Source organism: Xiphophorus couchianus, chromosome 10, assembly GCF_001444195.1.
Source record: "Xiphophorus couchianus chromosome 10, X_couchianus-1.0, whole genome shotgun sequence".
Lineage (NCBI taxonomy): Eukaryota > Metazoa > Chordata > Actinopteri > Cyprinodontiformes > Poeciliidae > Xiphophorus > Xiphophorus couchianus.
This window is the reverse complement of record NC_040237.1, coordinates 2,991,684-3,009,528: the sequence shown is the minus strand read 5'-3', so window position 1 is coordinate 3,009,528 and position 17,845 is coordinate 2,991,684. Positions and strand designations below refer to the sequence as shown.

Sequence of the window (17,845 nt, the reverse complement as noted above, 5' to 3'; positions counted from 1 at the left end):
TGACATCTGCATCCACACATGTCTGCATTCACTGTAGCAGCAGAGTATTTATAGATGAGCTGCTGTTGTCATCCATTGATCCCCACACGATCTCTGATCACTAAAAATGCTTTTCTCATCGTGCCATCATCAGGGTTACCTGCTCATCCTGACTCCATTCAGGTTTAACATCTGATTGGTTGGCTTAAAGTTTATTTACTTGCCTAGTTCCTATACAGCAGCAGCAGCAGCAGCATTACTACATCGGTGCTGCAGACTCTCCTTCCCGCCCCTCCTCTCTTCCCTCGTCCTCCTTCGCTCCCTCCTCTACCCCACACTGCCCCCAAGCCTGGCCAGTCTGTGCCTCTTAATAAAACCGACAGCCTCTAATTGGGCTTAATTGCACCCTTCGGGCGTCGTCAAAAAGAGTGTTGCTAAACAAACTGCAGGGTCTGCAAGCGGGCCTGGCAGTTTTCTGCGGCACGTTGGCCGCCTAGCTCATGCCTGCAAGTTTCTGCAGAAAAACTGTAAAGACCTGCAGCGCGCGTAGCCTGCCCAACATATATGCAAACTTGGCAGCAGTTGTAGAAATGTAAAGAAAAGCCTTTGTAATTTGAAAGTTATCCTAACAGAGTAATATTTCAATTACTTTTACAGCTTTTTTTTTTTTTTTTTTTACAGTATTTCATGCACGCTGTGATTTTTTTTTTAGTCATGATTTCCTGTGAGCAACGCCTTAAACTTCACCACTTCTCACTGACTTCCCAAAGTCTGTAGGATTGATGGGAGGTCCAAAATGATATTCTTAGGGTCAAATCAAAGATGGAATCTCAGGTTTGTGACCTAGACTCAAGTTATATTTAGGTCATTAGATTTTGCTTAGAGTTGGACAGAATGACCTATGAACCCGTCTGGACCAAATACAAATAGATATCCACTGGCGATTTACATTTGACTGATTGTGAATGTTTGTTTTTCTAAGGACTGTAACAGATAAATCAGGAAAAATATGTTGTGGGTTGTTTGATAGGGGTAGTAGCTTTGAATCTATAGGAAAACAAAAAAGTATTATTACCCATATTTATACACCTACCAATACGCCCCTATTCTCTATCTGATTGTTGTTAAACTAAAAAGTATATCTCAGTAGATCTGAATATCATTGATTTATTTTAGCATTCAGTTTAAACAAAGGCTTATTTCTGTTAACTTTGATGATTAACTGATGAAAACCCACAATTCATTAATTCAGAAAATTGGAATATTTCATAAGGCGAAAAAAGTATGTCAAGTGGAATATATGCACTCAACACTTTTTTTCCTAACACATGCAACATGGTGAATATCTCCCAACCTTGAGAGTGTGTGTCACAATCCTTTCAAGGTAGTTGCTGCCTTTTTTTACATTTATTTTTCGTTCTACTAAACTTTCCATTGCTATATTTTCTTCTTTAGCGATGATGTTTTATTCAGAGTGATGAGTCTTTGTCATGATTGTGAAAGACAGAACAACACTTTAGTGTTTAAAAAAATCTTTTTTTTCTGTCTTTCAGTGTATTTTATGTCTAAAATGAACAGATATGAATGACTGTGGGTCTAGATCAGTTTCACTTTGATAAATTAAATTAGTAAAATCTTTCATGACATTCTTTTTTTTACATCTTGCCTATACATGCGGAAGAGTATTTTTGACCTACAGATGCAACAACCAGAGTTCTTAAAGTTAGGATAGGAAAAAGTTTGACATTATCTAAATCTTGGCAATTAGAGCTGATGAGAAGAAAATTGGACGATTCCCATCCTTGGCCCATTGATTGATTGATTGATTGATTCTATAAATAGAATGTCAAGCCATCCTTGGCAGCACGTGTCAGAGCATAACCACTCATTGAGAAGATCCTGCTTTTCCAGAGGCAGCATCTTCTAAATGAAATCTGCTAAATCTACTCAGACTGGAAAACGGAGCGTCTTTTCTAGGGAGCATCTACAACACTTGGTGTCAGAGGAGCCTTTTAAATCCCAGTTATTATTTCATCTCCACCAAACACATTTCTTTTCTGCTTTTCAGCTGCCTAAGCAAAAAAAACAAAAAAGAAAAAAAAAAAGATGGTGCTACTTCATCCCAGTAGCACCACCTCCTGGTTGACGGGTGGGGGGCAACAGTGACAGCGGCTCTCTTTGAAAGCGTGGTGGAGCAGGCTGCCGCCACATGGGCCTTTGCCGGGTCGCCGACCACAATTGATTCAAACAAGATTAGGCCGAACCTGTGAAACGGCGCCACTCTGAAATCCCCCCTTTGTTTTTTTCTTCTTCTTCTACTCCCATGTCTGTTCCCTATTTCCTCGTTTTACAGACCTGGTTTGTTCCGGAGACAATTTCGATGCAGAAAATGTCCCAAACTGTATAATTTTCAGGCAGGGAAATGCTCATAAGAATAAGTCATATTGTGTGTTTTCGTCTGGAGTTTAAAAGTCATGTAATGATCCAGCAGGGCCTCCAAAAGACTGGAAGGGCCCGTTCTTTTAGGAGCACATAATTAAGACACAGAGGCTGAATATATAGACTGAAAATATAGAGGAGCAAGCCAGTCAGCCTCAGTCCCAGCCTGTGGTTTTGTGTTTTGCTGCCCTAGACTTTGTGTTTGTGTCTGTCGGCGTGTGTGTATGTGTGTCAGCAGAGCGAGCAGCATGCTATAAAAGGCTGCTGAGTTGAGCCATAGCCTCTCTGTGTGTCGGGGTCGCGGCGAGCCAAACTGCTTGTGCGCATTCAGATAGTCAGTGTGTCTTTGTGTGAAGGATGCCGACCCGCTGCCTGACCCAAACTTTCTCCCCCCTCCTCATCCTCGTTTCGACCTCTCCATGCTCACTCCTGCCTCCGTGTAAACCACCGCTACTCTTCGTCCACCGAATGCACACGCCTCGCTCGTTTCAGCGCTTTGTCACTCTCTAATGATAACTATCCATCAATGGTGAGGGGGGCGTTGCTGTTGGAAATGAAGATGGATTGAATTAGCGTCGAGCGTGCCGACCACTGCGTTGTGGCGGCAACCCGTAATTACACTGTCAGGACCATTGAACTCCCCGCCGTACGAGACAGTGAACTTAACACATTTACACCATTGTTGATTACAAGGTCTTTTAGTTGGAGCAGCTCCACATCATGTAGCTCCTAATGGCAACTGGAAGGCCCAGTCATTTGCAGATGATTTGTGTATGGGGGAAGTGGAGCGGTCGCCTGCAGGGAGCTGATTGAGAGGCTACAGCAAAATTCATACCAGAGAATGGTTTGGCACATTGGTGTAAAATAAAATCAACAAGAAGAATCAGGTTTGTATTTGGGACTCAGTTTAAAGTAAAAGACAATATTCATCTGTGTTTTGACTAAAAAAAAAAAGTGTAAGCACTTTATGAAACATTTTTTGTTGCAGAAAAGAAAAAAATATACTGTTGCGTCAAAAGTAATGTTGCATATTGATTTATTGTAGTTGGATAATATTATCTTTAATGTTTATTTATAGATATTGTGATTTTGATATGTAGACTTAAATGAAAAAATAGAATAAAAACCTGGAAGTTCCCCATTTTGACAGAAAAACACATGTGAATCCAGGCTAATGTTAGCTGGTTAAGTATCAGGGCTGTCTGATCAGATGGCCATCTAGCGAAAAAGAATAATCTCTCCTAGATTACTAGTTTTACTTTTGAAACAGTCACCTTGACTATTTTTTGCAACAGAAATCATTTTAAAGTCATATTTAAAGTCATAAAGTCTTTCTTATAACCTACAGAAACATGTACTAAGAGGATGAGAGAGGATCACAATGAGATGATTTGAACTTCCTGCTTCTCTCTCTGCAGTTTGGTCCTTCACTGCAGCCATGAAACCTGCTTTTCAGCTCCTTTGATATTTGGGGTCAGAAGTTCAGATACTGTTTCAACTTTTGAGATGCTAACCGTATTGGCTAATTTCTCGTTGATCGCCTCTGATCGATCATAAGGTGGTCAAATAATTAAAAAAATTTATCTTTCTTTTTGCGATACACTAAATGCATCAAAACTGAAACCTCCCATCTTTTATCAGTGTGTAAATGCATTAACACAAAGAGTTCTGTGAAAACACTTTTTCTTTATACTTTTTCTTTTTACATTGCATCAGAATTAAAATCAGGAAAGTGATCATGATCAGAATCAGCAAAGTCAGAAATTTGTCCGGTAACCTGGTTGGTTTGTCTCGACTAACTTTTTCTTTTTTCCTTTTCCTTCCTCTGTAATTAAATTTAAAAGACTAATTTTAAAATTAGCATCAGAAATGCAGAATGACAGCAAAGAGCAAAACGTACAGTTCATGCAAAACCATCCTTTGCTGCTTCTCCCCTTTCGTCTCTGAACGGAAATTGGGCTGAAGTGTTTGTTAATAAACACGTCCAGCCAAACTCCGGGAAACAGACCTAATTTCTCTTCCAAGCAGAAAATCCAGAAGGGACAAATCGGGGCAACGCTAAATGCACAAAAAGATGAGGCGTTGCATCTGTAACGCTGCTGTCGGCTGAACGTGGAACACACAGCAGCGATCAGTTCCATTAAACGAGGATTTGATCATCTCCCCTCCCGTGCGCTTTCGCAGGCCCGCTTCAGATTAGATAGCTGTGAAAACGGTCAAATGGTGCATTTATCTCTGTAATTATTTTGATGCAGATGACAGAGATTGGTTGGCTGGACGAGCGCGCGCACAGTGTGAGCCGCACACGTCTGCAACAGAAAGAGCTGAATGAATTGCCCCCTCAACGCCATTAATCCATTAGATAGCTTCAACAAAGGCCTGGAAGTAATGTGCAGGGAAAAAAAACAAAACAAAAAGACGTTTGTGCACATGAAATTACTCTGCTGTAATCCTTATGTTATGACTAATATTAATGCTCATATATGGGGGTGACAGAAATGGACTTTCAATGAGACTGAAAGTGAAAACCCCAGGCAACAACTGGATGTGTTGAGCTGGGCTCTCACGTGCCAAATATACCAGCGCTGCACGTTTGGTGGCAGAAAAGAAACCATTTTCATCCTCCCTCCTGTTCCAATTCCAAAGCTTCCGAGAAGACACTGTAGCCACAAAAAATATTCCTCAAAGTTTCCGAACAACAACAAAAAAAGTTTCCTTTGACCAGAAAATCTGTAGAAAACTTCAGATTCCTCTCATTCACGTTGTGACCTTGCGTTCAACTGTCCCAATTTTGTAGTTAGACTTTAGGAGCCACTGCATACAAACCAGAGCTGATTATATATTCCAAATTACATGACAATGTCTGCGTGATCTTTCCGCTCATGCCGCTGTTCCCTATAATCACATCGGCTTTTAACTTCACACAAGTTGGGGCTGTGTTCCCGGATTACTGGCCCTTCATATCTACCTTTTCCAATTACTTTTAAGAGTTTCGGATGGACAAATTTGCGCTTTCATGTCCCGTGTAGGCAGATGAGTTACTGCTTCTGGCCATGAAAGGAGAGCTTTTAATGAGCTGAGGTGAGGTTAATTGGTTCGCTTAAGATCCAGTGAGTTGTGTGCTTCTATAGGAAAATTAGACCAAAACCTCTATATACTTTTTGCTTGTTAGACCTGTTTTGTTCTCTCTTTTTCTCTTTTTTTTTTTTGCACAAAGCAGCTCAGATATTGGACTACAAGTGTGGGGCCTTTTGTGTTGAGGTCAGGGTGGGGATGAACCAGAAGTGTATTGGTTACAGCCATACCGCTCTGTACGTTTCCATCTCCTTTTAGCTTGAAGGCAAAAGCCGAAATCTGATTAGCCCCCATTATAAAGAGTGATATTTTCATCCCGCCGATTCTCGGCACTGCGTCAGAGCATTCGGCCGCTTTTAATACCGGGAAAAGCCTGCTCCTTTGACAGATAGTAGATATCCCCGACATCGCTTGTTTGGACATTTCTGTCTTTTGTGACATGGACTACAAGACGCGCAAGAAAATAAAAAGCAACTAAATAATGTCAAAAGATCAGAAATCAATGGGTCGGAGGAATGTGATCCTCGCTGTTCTGTGTTCGACTGTCCCCCCCCACCTCCCTCTCTCTCCACTTGCCCCCAGTTGCATTACGAGTGTCTTTCCACCAGCCGCTAAAGTTTCCTTTTGTTCGCCGCCTTTCGGAGCTGTAACTCAAGCACGAGGAAGCCGCCTGACAATGTTTGGATATCGGCAGAAAATAGCCCTTTTACTTAAAGGTTACCGGTCGAGGTTTATTGAGTTACATGTTCATCAAAAAGAGGTGAACCATGAGAGGGCTTCATTAATGCGTAGGTTTGTGTTTCACGTTTTGATTCAACAGTGATGGAGAGCAGCAGGAAATGATCAATGACACTGTGGATATAGATATATTTTTTTAACAGGAAAGTAAATTCTCATATGTGATTAAAATATACATATATAACGGAATCAAAAAATATATATAACCTATTTAAATTGTTTTATTTCATTTTAAATTAATATAATAACGTTCATAATGAGCAAATTACCAAATCACTGAACTGATCATAATTAATCAGTGTAATCCACCAGTTGTTCAGAAAATAAACAAAATCTAATAATGCGTTTAAAATATTCCATAATTCTTCTATATCTTCAAACATACATGGGGGAAAAGCCTATAAAGCATTTTATTGCTTTAATCTGATAATATCTCCCCTCATGGGGTAAAAATAGACACTACATTTATCAGTGTCTGGTATTGCTGTTAAAACCAGAGGTCACAGGAGGGCTACTTTATCGCACCCTTTTCTTCTTTGCTAAAGAAAATGTTGGGACTCCCTTTTAAAATAATTTTTCTGGGTTACACCAGAGGTTACCATATAGGGTTTCAACTTCTGTGGGAGTTGTGATCTGTTCTAATGAGAAAAGGAAAATGCAGCACCATAATGCTTTGTGTCGCCCACTGTGGCTGAGAGATAGACACGGGATTAAAAAAAAAAAAAAAAAACATAAAGAAAGAAATGGGAAAAAACAATTTCTGGACATTTCTGGGAGATAAATTAAATTTCTTTGCTATTTGGAGGTCTTCTTTGAAAAAACGCAATTGTAATGAACACATTCAAAACTGGAGAATAGATTTACCCTCGGCTTCAAATGAGCCGGCGTTATCGGACTCCGTCATTCGCTCTTTCCCATTTTCGAGCTGCTAATTGATGTTTTTGATGTCGCCGAGAAAATTGAAGAAAATGTCATGTGTGAACTGGCGCGGAAGTTAATAAGATTGACTTCGTCGACTGAATTCACAATGAGCGAAAGGAGAGGCGTATAAACGGGGGGGAACCGCTGCGAATTCGCCCGTTCCATCTGCCGAGGGATGAAATCGACACCGGGGTGCGAACGGGGCCCCGTAGAGGGTGACACCCAGGGACGGCGTGTTCACAAATGCTAAAAAAACCCCAATGTTTTCTCGTCCTTCGAAGCAGTCGAGTTTTGTTTTTCTTTTCCTAGTGATTGGAGTGCATGAGCAGCTGTTTTTCCAAAGGGCTCCCGCCTCGGCTTGGGTCCGGCTTTTCTGTGGAGGCTTCTCCCGGGGCAGCCTCTTCCCCCCCGGATCCAAACAATACTTGTTTTTTATGCTGTTTTGAGTCTGAAAAGCTGCCCGAGCTTTATAGAGGTTAGATTAAGATGAGGCTAAAAGATGCACCGATATCAGTTAGGGTCATTGCATATGCTTGGCCAATGTGTTGCCGAGCCTGAACTTAAATCCCCTTAAATAAAAGGATAGAAGCGCCACCGGGGTCGCGCCATCTTGAGCCATTTATCGAATGTTGGCTGAGAGCCAGATATACATGTTTTTTGGGGGGGGTTTGAAGTGAATTTCCTTTAATAATCACCTTATTAGCCAAAATATATTAAGGTTTGATAAAACAATCCCTCATTTTCTAATATTTATATATCGGTTTATATTCATCTTTGGCGTCATTACTTTCGGCGATATTTAATTGGGAAATGGATTAGTTGACTTTGGTTCAGTGCTTCTGATTATTTCTCCCTGACATAAAGGGGACTGAGCTAAACCCTCCACCCTCCAACCCCCCCCCCACCCTCCAATACGTCCAGCACCCCTAAGCGCTCTTCTTTTTGAAGACGCCAAACAAAAAAAAACAACAGAAAAAAAGTGCCCTTTGCTAGCGTACGGCCCTCCGAGGATCACGGCTAAGGGACATTATTCTCGGAATAGGCAATTAATTCCACTGGCAACGATCGGTTCGAGCGTCTTTCCCCGCCGCCCCTCCAGATGCCCTCCTCTCCACCCTCCGCTCGCCATTTGAAATGCTAACACGATGAAAAAAACGTTCTATTGGTCCGTGTCCCTCGGCTAAGCCAGCCGCCGCGGGCGAAGAATTTCATCGACTGATGAGACCACAGGCGTGCCCGATAAAAAGGTTAACCGTACGTGACACGCTCTCCAAGTAGCCCGCAGTACCTTGAACTCTCAAGTTCTGTAACTTTTATTTGACTTTTTTTATTGTTGCCGAGTCTGAGCTTGTTTAGCCGCTAGAGCAGATCGGTGCTCGTGTGCTGAGGACGATCATGGATAGCGTGACTTCTTTTATTTGTCTGTTTTCTTTTTTTTTCCTTAATAAAGACTTTATTATTATCGTTGTTTTTCAGGCCTTGCTATTTAGCAATGAATTTTCATTTCAGTTTATTTTCCAGCTTTTAATTATTTAATAGATTACATTTTAATCATAAGCACTGCTTTTTGAAGAGTCAGGTGGCATGAGACTAAGATGTAAAGCCTAAGCTGACAATGAATGATGTCTACAATAATACTACTACTACTACTACTAATAATAATAATGATAATAATAATAATAATTTGTACTACTACTATTAGGCAATAGTATTAATAATAATACAATAATTATACTGCTAACAATAATGGTAATGATGATGATGACATTAATGACACAAGTACCACTACTACTACCAATATAAAAACTCTACTACTAATGGTAAATGATACTACTACTACTACTTCCATTTCTACTGCTACTACTAATAACAATAATAGTAGTGATACTATAAAAATCAGTATGATACTGTTATTGCTACTTCTAGTACTACTCATTCTACTAGTAGTAATAGTACTGATGATTATACTTCTACCTTTACTGACATCATCCCCATAATAACAATGATTACATGAGTAACACTAATTAAGACTGTTAAACTGCTGCAGACGTTCCAGTTAGCATACATGATGTTATCACTGTGTTGGATTTTACTGCAGCGCAGCTCTGCTGAGTGAGAATAAAGAACAATCCAAGATGGCACATTTCTCTTCCGCCTTCAGGAGAATCCGAGGTAGACTGCCAGAGAGTGGGAGGAGGATTCCAGGCTCTTCTCAAATTGTTAGTAAAAGATATATGGGCACAGAATAGGTATGGCTGCTGCAATAGCTCCAACCCCATCTTTCCATGCATGTAAACACACATGCGCTTACGAGCACACACACACACCTATGCACATGCACCAAGTGCTGCGCGAGGAGGACTGAGGCAGGTGGCTCCCCATGGCTGCAGCTTCATGACAACATGCCATTAGAAATAGCAGGCCTGTTGATCAATCCTGCCGACATGACAGCTTCGCCGCGAGGCCTGGCTCTTTGAGTGCCGACGCCGCGGCAGCTCCCTCTCCCGTTTCTCCCCACTAATTGGTGAAGGTTTCTCTTATATATGCTTTTGGCACAGGGCTTTTCTCTCTCTCTCACTCTCTCACACACTTTCTCTCTCCCTCGCTCTCCACCAGCTCTTCCTCCTCCTTTTCTTCTTTTTCTTCCCTCTGTCGGTTTTTGCTTTTTTAGTTTTAGCTGCACCTCCTCCCCACCCCCCAACCTCACCCTTTTCTAATCTGACCATATTTAGCTCTTTTTCTCCCCTCTCATTGTAAATATACCACAAACACATGCTGTTTTTACATAACTAAATGAAATGAAATGATCTTGTTTGCGTTTCAATCCAACACCGTCACGTTGGAAGCCATAACTTTGGGGGAGCTATTGCAAGCGGGTTGAGTAAAGGGAATGTGTGCGCCGCGGGCGCTGTTCATTCGCAATTTTTTTTTTTTTTTTTTTTTGGGACTTTTGGAGCCGAGATTTGACATTGACTCTAGGCAATGTGCATCAGCGCGATATACACAACGGGGATCAAGCAGAAAAAATATTAAGCGTTCGTCATGTGAAATGAAGAAGAAACAAGGCCCTTGATAGATTTTTTTTAATTTTTTATTCACACACAAAAATAAAACACAATCTGCTTAAAATTAGGTAAAACAGAAATATACAATGTCTTTTAAGCTATTTTTAATCTAATTCCTTTTTTTTATGCTGTTAAACTGAAAAACGTCAAATCATTTGTCAGGATGCGGCTGCTCCCTGACTTCTGCGGCGTCTTAATTCCACCCTTCAGCGCCACCCACTCTGAATCGCTCCCAACTAAATAAATGAAGAAGTTAAAGGGGGGGAGATAAGCACACATTAAATGTTTAACTGTCTCGCATTTATCATCTGTTTTACCCCCTCTTAATTAAACAGACGCAGCTTATCCTTGCCACTCTTACTGCGCAGACACACGCACTCTTCCCTGCCTTTGAGCGCTGGAGCCTGAGCGCAAACACCGTCCTGCCGATGATTAATTTAGCCGTCCCTATTTGTTTTTTGTTTTTTTTCCCCTGCGTCCTGCAAAGTTAGCAGCTCAGTGGAGGGTAAAACCTGACTTTCTGCCTCTCTCTTCTGTCTGTGCTGGATGTTTTGTTGCAAAAAAAAAAAAATTAAGGTAATTAATTGTCAAACCCATAATAATTTAAGTTGGAGGTGCTTTCTGTTGAAAAGATTAGCTACTACCTCCACCCAGTGGCACTAAAACATTATATATAAATAAATAAATATATAGCACAAAATATTAAATGCAGAATGAAGGTTTGCCTTAAGCAAAGGGGGGTGCATTTATCACACAGCAGTGCTGCTATCTCCCACTCTGCATTGTCTGTCTCATCGCCTTATTACAACCCGTATTTGGTATGAAGAAGCCTCATCTTATCGCCGGCTCATTGTTTTTTTTAATGTTTTGTTGGGGGTTTTTTTACGCTGGCAGGCGAAGCTTGTCGCCTCATGCTAGTATTTCCACATAGCGTTGCATTTTTTCCATGCAGGTGTGCTGGTTTCTTTTGTGTCCCTGTGAATCTGAAGCTGCACCCGACTTGCCGACGCTTTGCCCGGTTTCTCGGGGGGCATTGGGCAGGCGTGGTGGTGCTGCTGGTAGGGGGATAGAAGAAGAAGGTGGTGGTGGTGGGGGAGCAGGGAGTCGGAGCCCGAGCTCGGAGGAAGGAAAAAGAAACAGGAGTGGAATTGGGGGGTTCCTCTGATGCTCCCTCTCCAGATCCGAGGAGCGGAGTGGGGATCAAAGTGGCTTGTTTTATGTGGCGGGCGCAAGACTTTGAAGTCCTCCGAGTCACCTACAGCACTCACTTCATCAAGTTCACTAGTGTCTTAATAGCAGATCAATAAATTTCAAAGTCGGAGAGTTAATTTGATACCGGCGCTGATGTGATCACGCTGGGCCGCCGAGCTGCTCTGCTCGCTCTCGTCTCCTCCTTAACCCACGCTGCAACCGGCTCAGGCTCTCTACTCACAATAAAACACTCTGGGGTTTTTTCCCCCCCTATTTCTAAATACACAAAAACAGTGAACACACTTTTTATTTAAAAAATGTGTTTAAATGGAAAATGTTTTTGTAGGATTCCTATAGTGGAATTTTATTAGAAAGCTCTGCACTTAAATTTTTTTTTATTTATTTAAGGCAGTGTTTATCAATTTATTATAACTTTTTTTTAACAGTTGAAGCAAACTTTTTAATTAGAAGTTATTTAATTGGTAGAATTTTTTTGAGTTTTAAGTGTAACTGTAAATTTTCAAGTTTTCTTTAACAACTTAATTGGTTTAATTTGGCATCTTTCAAGAATTTTTTAAATATTAAGGGTAAAACTAAAAGATTGTGATTAACAACGAACTGATTTTATTTTTTTTCTTAAGTTTTAGCAAACAAACGATGGGGGGAAAAAATAGAGCCGGCGGCTTTTGACAATCGGAAGAGTTTGTGAGAACGGAACACTTTCTTTAAGAGCTTTTCAGTTCACTGAAGAAAAAAAAATACGTAAAGCAGCACCATCTGCATTCGATGCCGTGAAACCAGTGGCTGGCTGTGGCCGGATCCACATCGTCAGAACAAAAGGCCAATTTAATATGTTCATCTAAGGGTTGCTAATGGTATTAGGGAGCCGGCAGGGTGGTCAGCAGGAGCCCGGCGCTCCGAGGTGAAGCCCCCAGCTTGACCTCCTCGCATTCGGGCCGGTTTATCGAACTGCTGGCGTCGCTGTGCCCCACATCTGCTATTTCTTTGTATGTATGTGGGCGATTCTATTGGTGCTTTTTTCTTTTTTATTTGTTTTAAATTTAAGTTTGAGTTCTTTTCGAGAGTTGTAAACTGTAAACGAGTTTCTAAATTAACTGGAAATCAAGAAACAGTGAAAAATAATCAGGGATTTTCTTTTTTTTCGGAGGGGAAAAAAACAAAAAGATTGAGTCTCAGAAATTGAAGAGAATAAAAAATCAGGTGTTAGGTTGCTTAAAAGCCTTTATGTTTAAGGATTTGTGCACAGAGTGGGATTGTTGGATTTTTCTGTCTTAAAAGAAAAAATAGAAAATTGTCCTGGAAAATTGACAAATCTGATTTAGAAGCACTTTTAAATCCTGCATTGTGGCGTGTTGGATGAGGCTTTGTGGAGTAGTAAAACCGGCGCGTTTGATAGAGAGGATTCTCCGGGATGCAGCTGAAGCGCTGCTGTGCTGCTGCGGCGGATGCTGCTGATGCAGGCGCTGCCTCTGTGTGGGTGTGTGTGTGTGTGTGGTCCTCAGCGGTCGGCTCTCCGCTGGGCTCTGCCGAGACAGAGCGCCGGAGGTCCCGGGATTTTAATGAATGTTTCATGTTAAATTTAGCGCCGGCGATGTTTGCGGCGCAGCTCACACTCGTACGTCTTATTCTTTTATTCATCTTCGTGCTCCGACAAAGGTGGAAAAAAAAGCGATCCCAGATAAGGGATCTGCTCATTTTCCCCTAAAAGAGGAAGGGGGAAAAAAAGGGAATCTTCTTTTTATGTTTGAAATTTAATCCAAAATTTGCTGTTATTTCAAAACATGCCCTTCTTTTAAAATGAATAGAATAGAGACAAAAAAATTGAATAATCTCCTTTTTTTATTTTCTAGATCCTCCTGCTGTTCGTGCACCATGAAATCTCGCTTCATTAAAAGTGTATTAATCTTGTCTCGTCTCATGGGAGGTACCTTAAGATGATGTTGTGTCTTTTTCTTTAAATTGTTGGAGGAGAAAAAGAAAAGAAGAAGGGAGAAAAAAAACTTGCAGATTTGGTCCCTGTCAGTCAGAAATAATTGTGTGCTTAATCTTGTCCCTGATGGATGACTTGGAGTTCAGCAATGGGCCAGCTCCAATGACAAATACAATATTAATATTCATTAACTGCTTTGACAATGCTAATTTTGATGCAGTAGTAAAGGGCCTTTCCGAAGTTGGCGGCCAAAGCATCAGAGCTGAGCAAGGTGGCAAGATAATTTGCGCTGCTTTGCTGAGCCGAAGGCTTTTAAAGTCTTAAGCAGGGGGGAAAAAAGGCTAGGTACCACAAACAAAATAAAAGAGAAAGGGAAAAAGTTCAGACGCATTGGAAACCAGGACTGTGGAAGTAATACGATCAAGAGGCTGCTGCAAAAAATCTGACACCGCCAATACTGCATCTTTGAGCAAATATTTTTCTCTCTTTTTTTTTTCTTTTTTTCCCCTACATTTAAACGAAAAACTCGGCAACTAAAAAAAGGGGAGCACAACATGGTAAGTCAGCGCAATCTCAATTTTTTTTTCTTTTCTTTTTGTTTAATCTTTTTGATCTTTTCAATTATCGCCATTTGAAGATCAATAGTAATTTTTTTCTTGCTGTGGTTAAAAGGCTCACAGCGGTGGTATAGTGGATGGTCGGATCACGGCTTTAAGAGTGGGCTTCCTCTCTTCAAGCCATCATTTGGACCGGGTTGAATTTTCTTATGCCGGCTCTTCTTAAAATCCGTGCCTCGGCTTTATCTCCTTATTTGTGCCTTTTGCTGTTATTTTAGCTGCTGTTGGTTCCCTTTTCGTCTGACTTTAGAGTCCGGAGGTGCAGGATCTTCTCTTCCATCATCATCTTGTACGGACAAATGCTTTTTTTTTTGTGTTCTATTTTTTTTACTTTTGCTTGCTTCTTGAATAAAAAAATCTGTCGCATTTATCACATTCGACATTGCTTCAACTTCGCCCCGGATCGGGATGCTTTCTCTTCTCGGGGATGCCATTTTTTTTGCTGTTTGTGTTTTGTTTTGTTTTTCTTTTTTTCTTATTTAGCATTTAATCCGGTGTGACTGGCGGTGAATGGAGCTTGGCTAGTTTTTTGGGAGGATTAATGACATGACGAGAGACACCCCGCTGCTCGAGTTTAGCCAAGTTAGGGCAACTCCTATAGACCGGCACTCCAGCACCTTTATGTCTGCTGAGCCGCTGAGAGAAAAGCCCTTTTCTCTCGCTGCTTCTTTTTTTTTGTTGTTGTTGTTCTTTCAACTTATCAAAGAAAGAGAGATGGACACAAAAGAGCTTATTAGGGGGGATATGAAGATGGGCGAGGGGGTGAGAGGGAAGTCCTGGTCAGACGCGGAGGAGAGCGGGTGTTTGAATGCATGGGGAGGCTGAGAGTGAGCAGCCAGCTCGGGGCCCCGGTCCCTTCTTCCTCCGTTCTGGGATGGTCAGGAGCCGCTCCTGCATGCCTCGGCTCTCGCGCCGGTTCCTCCGACCGCCGTCTTATCGGCGTAATCCATCGGGGCTTTAGCGAAGGGGGCTGCCGTAGATGAGGTGCTGCCCCCCAGTGGATTAGTGGCTGACATGGTGGTGGGAGTCTGCTTGAAGTCTGTGCACTACCATGAGTGCCAGCATGCTTGTTTTAACCAGGAACCGAGCAGCATCCCAAATACAGCTCTTTTAAATGGTAAGGCTTTTTAACATTTTAATCGCTGTGGTTTTTCACTTTCCACCGCCTGTTTGACTTTAAATATTTTGTCCTGATTGGATTTTGCTTGCAAACTATTTTTTTTCTGCCGTTTGTTTGGCAATTTATAACACTTATGCTGCTAAGTGACAGATTGACAATTTGGATAATGAAAGGCACTGTTTGATTGCTTTGTGCTGACAGCCTGACAGCGTATTATTGCAAGACATCAAACTAAATCTCATTTATTTATTGTACTAATTTTTTTTTTATTAAATAGACACTAATTATTAATTTTATTGCTTACACTGGGGGAAATTTCAGTTTGTATTATTTTAACATTTAAATGTACCATTTACTGCTCCATTCCTTTGCTTCTTTCGATATTAACCAATCAGACTGGATGTATTTTTGAATGCTTTTCTTAAGGTATGTGTCTTTAAACGCATTAAGAATTAATATTTTTAAAACTTGTAATTTGTTACAATTTTTATAGTAATTTACAAAATACAAAACTTTGGACTTTGATGTTGAATTTGTGTTTTTTTCTTTTTTGTTAAAACATGGATTTATTTAAGAGTTTAATCCATTTCCCAGCTTTTGCAAAACTTTCTTTTTAATGTTGCTTAACTCGTTTAAATTCCTAAAACCGCTTTTAGGAACGGAATGCGTTTTTCTTTTTTTTCCTACCCACTTTCTTTTTCTCTCTCTGTCTTTTTTTTAAAAAAAATGTCCACGTTTCTCTCGCGCCGCGGCGCCGACGCCATTGTGGCCGAGTGATTGTGAGCTGTCCATCACTCGCCGGCGAGGTGGCAGTTTACTTTAGAGAGCGCACGTGGGACAAAAGGAGATGGCTGAGCATGGCGGGGCGGCTGAATGGAGGGAGGGCAGGCAATTAGCCGCCGCCTTGTCGGAGCTCTTTTACTTGTCAAGCCGAAGCCCCAGCGCTTTTGTCCGAGTTGTGTAAAGAACATTCTCGGGGGCTTTTGTTTTGGCTCCTGAGGGCCTCACGACTGCTTGCTGCAGGCCAAGAGAAGCGCAGGGTCCTAACAGGGATGGAGAGGCTGCAGAAAAAGAGGAAAAAAAGGAAGAAAGTGGGATTCAATTAGAGGAGAAAAGTTTTTAGTTGTTTTAAGGTGCCAACTTTTAGCTAAAAATACTATACAAATGTAAATGTAGCCACATTTAAACAGTGTATTATATAATTTTTTTTAGCATAATCTTTAATCAACGTCCTTTCAATTATTTTAAAAAACATATTAAAAGTTAGTAGTGCTCAGGGGGGAGAAATTACTTATTCAATAAATATTTAATCCGTTACGGTCATTATTTAGATTTAAGCTCTTAGAGGTTATTAAAGAGTGACAAGTGGAGTTAACTGAATAATGTAAAAATTGCTATGAATTTTGCATTTATTAATATTATTTTGTAATTTTTAGTTAGAATAATTCACTGTAATCAGGAAACTATTTTTTATTTTTGGATATTATGCATAAATGTTCTTTACTTAAAATAAATATTTAGAGGGACAGCAATTTAATTTTTCTTTTTGTTGGCCATCTTTTTAAACTAAAAATAAATAAGCAATTTTTATTTATTTATTTATTTGAAAACATTTTTATGTTAAAAAAAATTCACCCTCACTTCTCCAAAACTTTTCTTATTATTTCTTTTTACTGTTTAAGTTACTGAAGGTTTTGTAGCGGAGGAAGGAGAATGGGAAGAGGTGGACGGCGAGGAGGGGCTGGAGGCCTTGTTCACAGGAACCTTGAATGGAGTTTAGCGAGGGGGGCGTCTGTATGTTAACAGAACAATTGCTCTCCACTCTAAGGTATTGTTTGTAAAACGGGGAGAGCGCAAAAGGAGAAAAACCTAAAACGAGTGCAATGAAAAGTGCCAGGTTGGTGTCAGAGTGAAGACTTGCTTCCCTCCTGAAAAGTGGGCATGAAGTCTGGACTGTCAGCATCACACAGACGAAGTGACTGTTGGCCACACTTTGCTGAGCCTGCCCTCCCTTTGTGGATGTTGTTGTGTCTTGTTCCTTTTTTTTCCCTCTCTCTTTCCTCTCTCCTGCTCTTTCCTCTTTGTTTCGATCGCTTGCTTTTGCCTGCTTTTCCTCGTAGCCAAAGCTGTTTCAAGCTACCAGTTCGTCTCTGGGCATCCTGGAGGCGCCGCAGAGCCCACACACTAACTCACGCAGACACACACCCGTCACACAACAGGGATTAGTGTTAATTTTTTGCCGTTTCGTGAGTGAGTTTTTCCTGCTCGTGGAAAGCTGACATTATAGAGTGATTCCTTTTCCTCTCTGTTGTCGTTTTTATTTATTTTTTTGTCGCCGGCATCAAAACTTACCCCGACGAAGAAGAAGAGACTGTCGGTTTCCGTGGTGGCTTTGAAACTTTGCGGAACCGAGGCCTGCAAGGTTGAGATGCACACAAGTTGGTGTGCAAATCCGGGGCGTTCGCTGGTCAGCTGGCTGCGTCGCCAAACACAGCCGGGACTCTAAACACACGTGTGCAAACAGACAAAAGAAGAAGAAGAATAAAGCATCCAAAAGAGGAAAAAAGGAGGAGGAAGGGGGAGTCAAAGGAGGGGTGGGACAGAGGGGGTCATGTACCCGTGGGATGGAGTCGGGCCGGAGGAGGCGGGAGCCAAGGCAGGAGCGTTGGGCCCCGGGCTCTCGCTCCTGCAGCAGGTGGGCTGCTGGCACCTCAATCTGAGCAGCTGGGTGAGTAACGCGCCTCTGCTC

At 41.3% G+C, this 17,845-nt stretch overlaps 1 protein-coding gene across 31 annotated transcripts in view; it reads left to right on the top strand.

Moving 5' to 3' along the window:
* tcf7l2 (transcription factor 7 like 2) overlaps positions 1 to 17,845 on the top strand; it is a 108,000-nt gene that overhangs the window by 58,076 nt on the left and 32,079 nt on the right. The window contains exon 1 of one of the 31 annotated variants that reach the window (XM_028029390.1): positions 17,693 to 17,824. The exons of the other annotated variants lie outside the window; for them this stretch is intronic. Coding sequence (XP_027885191.1) covers positions 17,708 to 17,824 — 117 coding nt within the window. The 5' untranslated portion in view covers positions 17,693 to 17,707. Of the gene's footprint in view, positions 1 to 17,692; positions 17,825 to 17,845 lie in introns of those variants that run through there. 31 annotated transcript variants of the gene reach the window in all.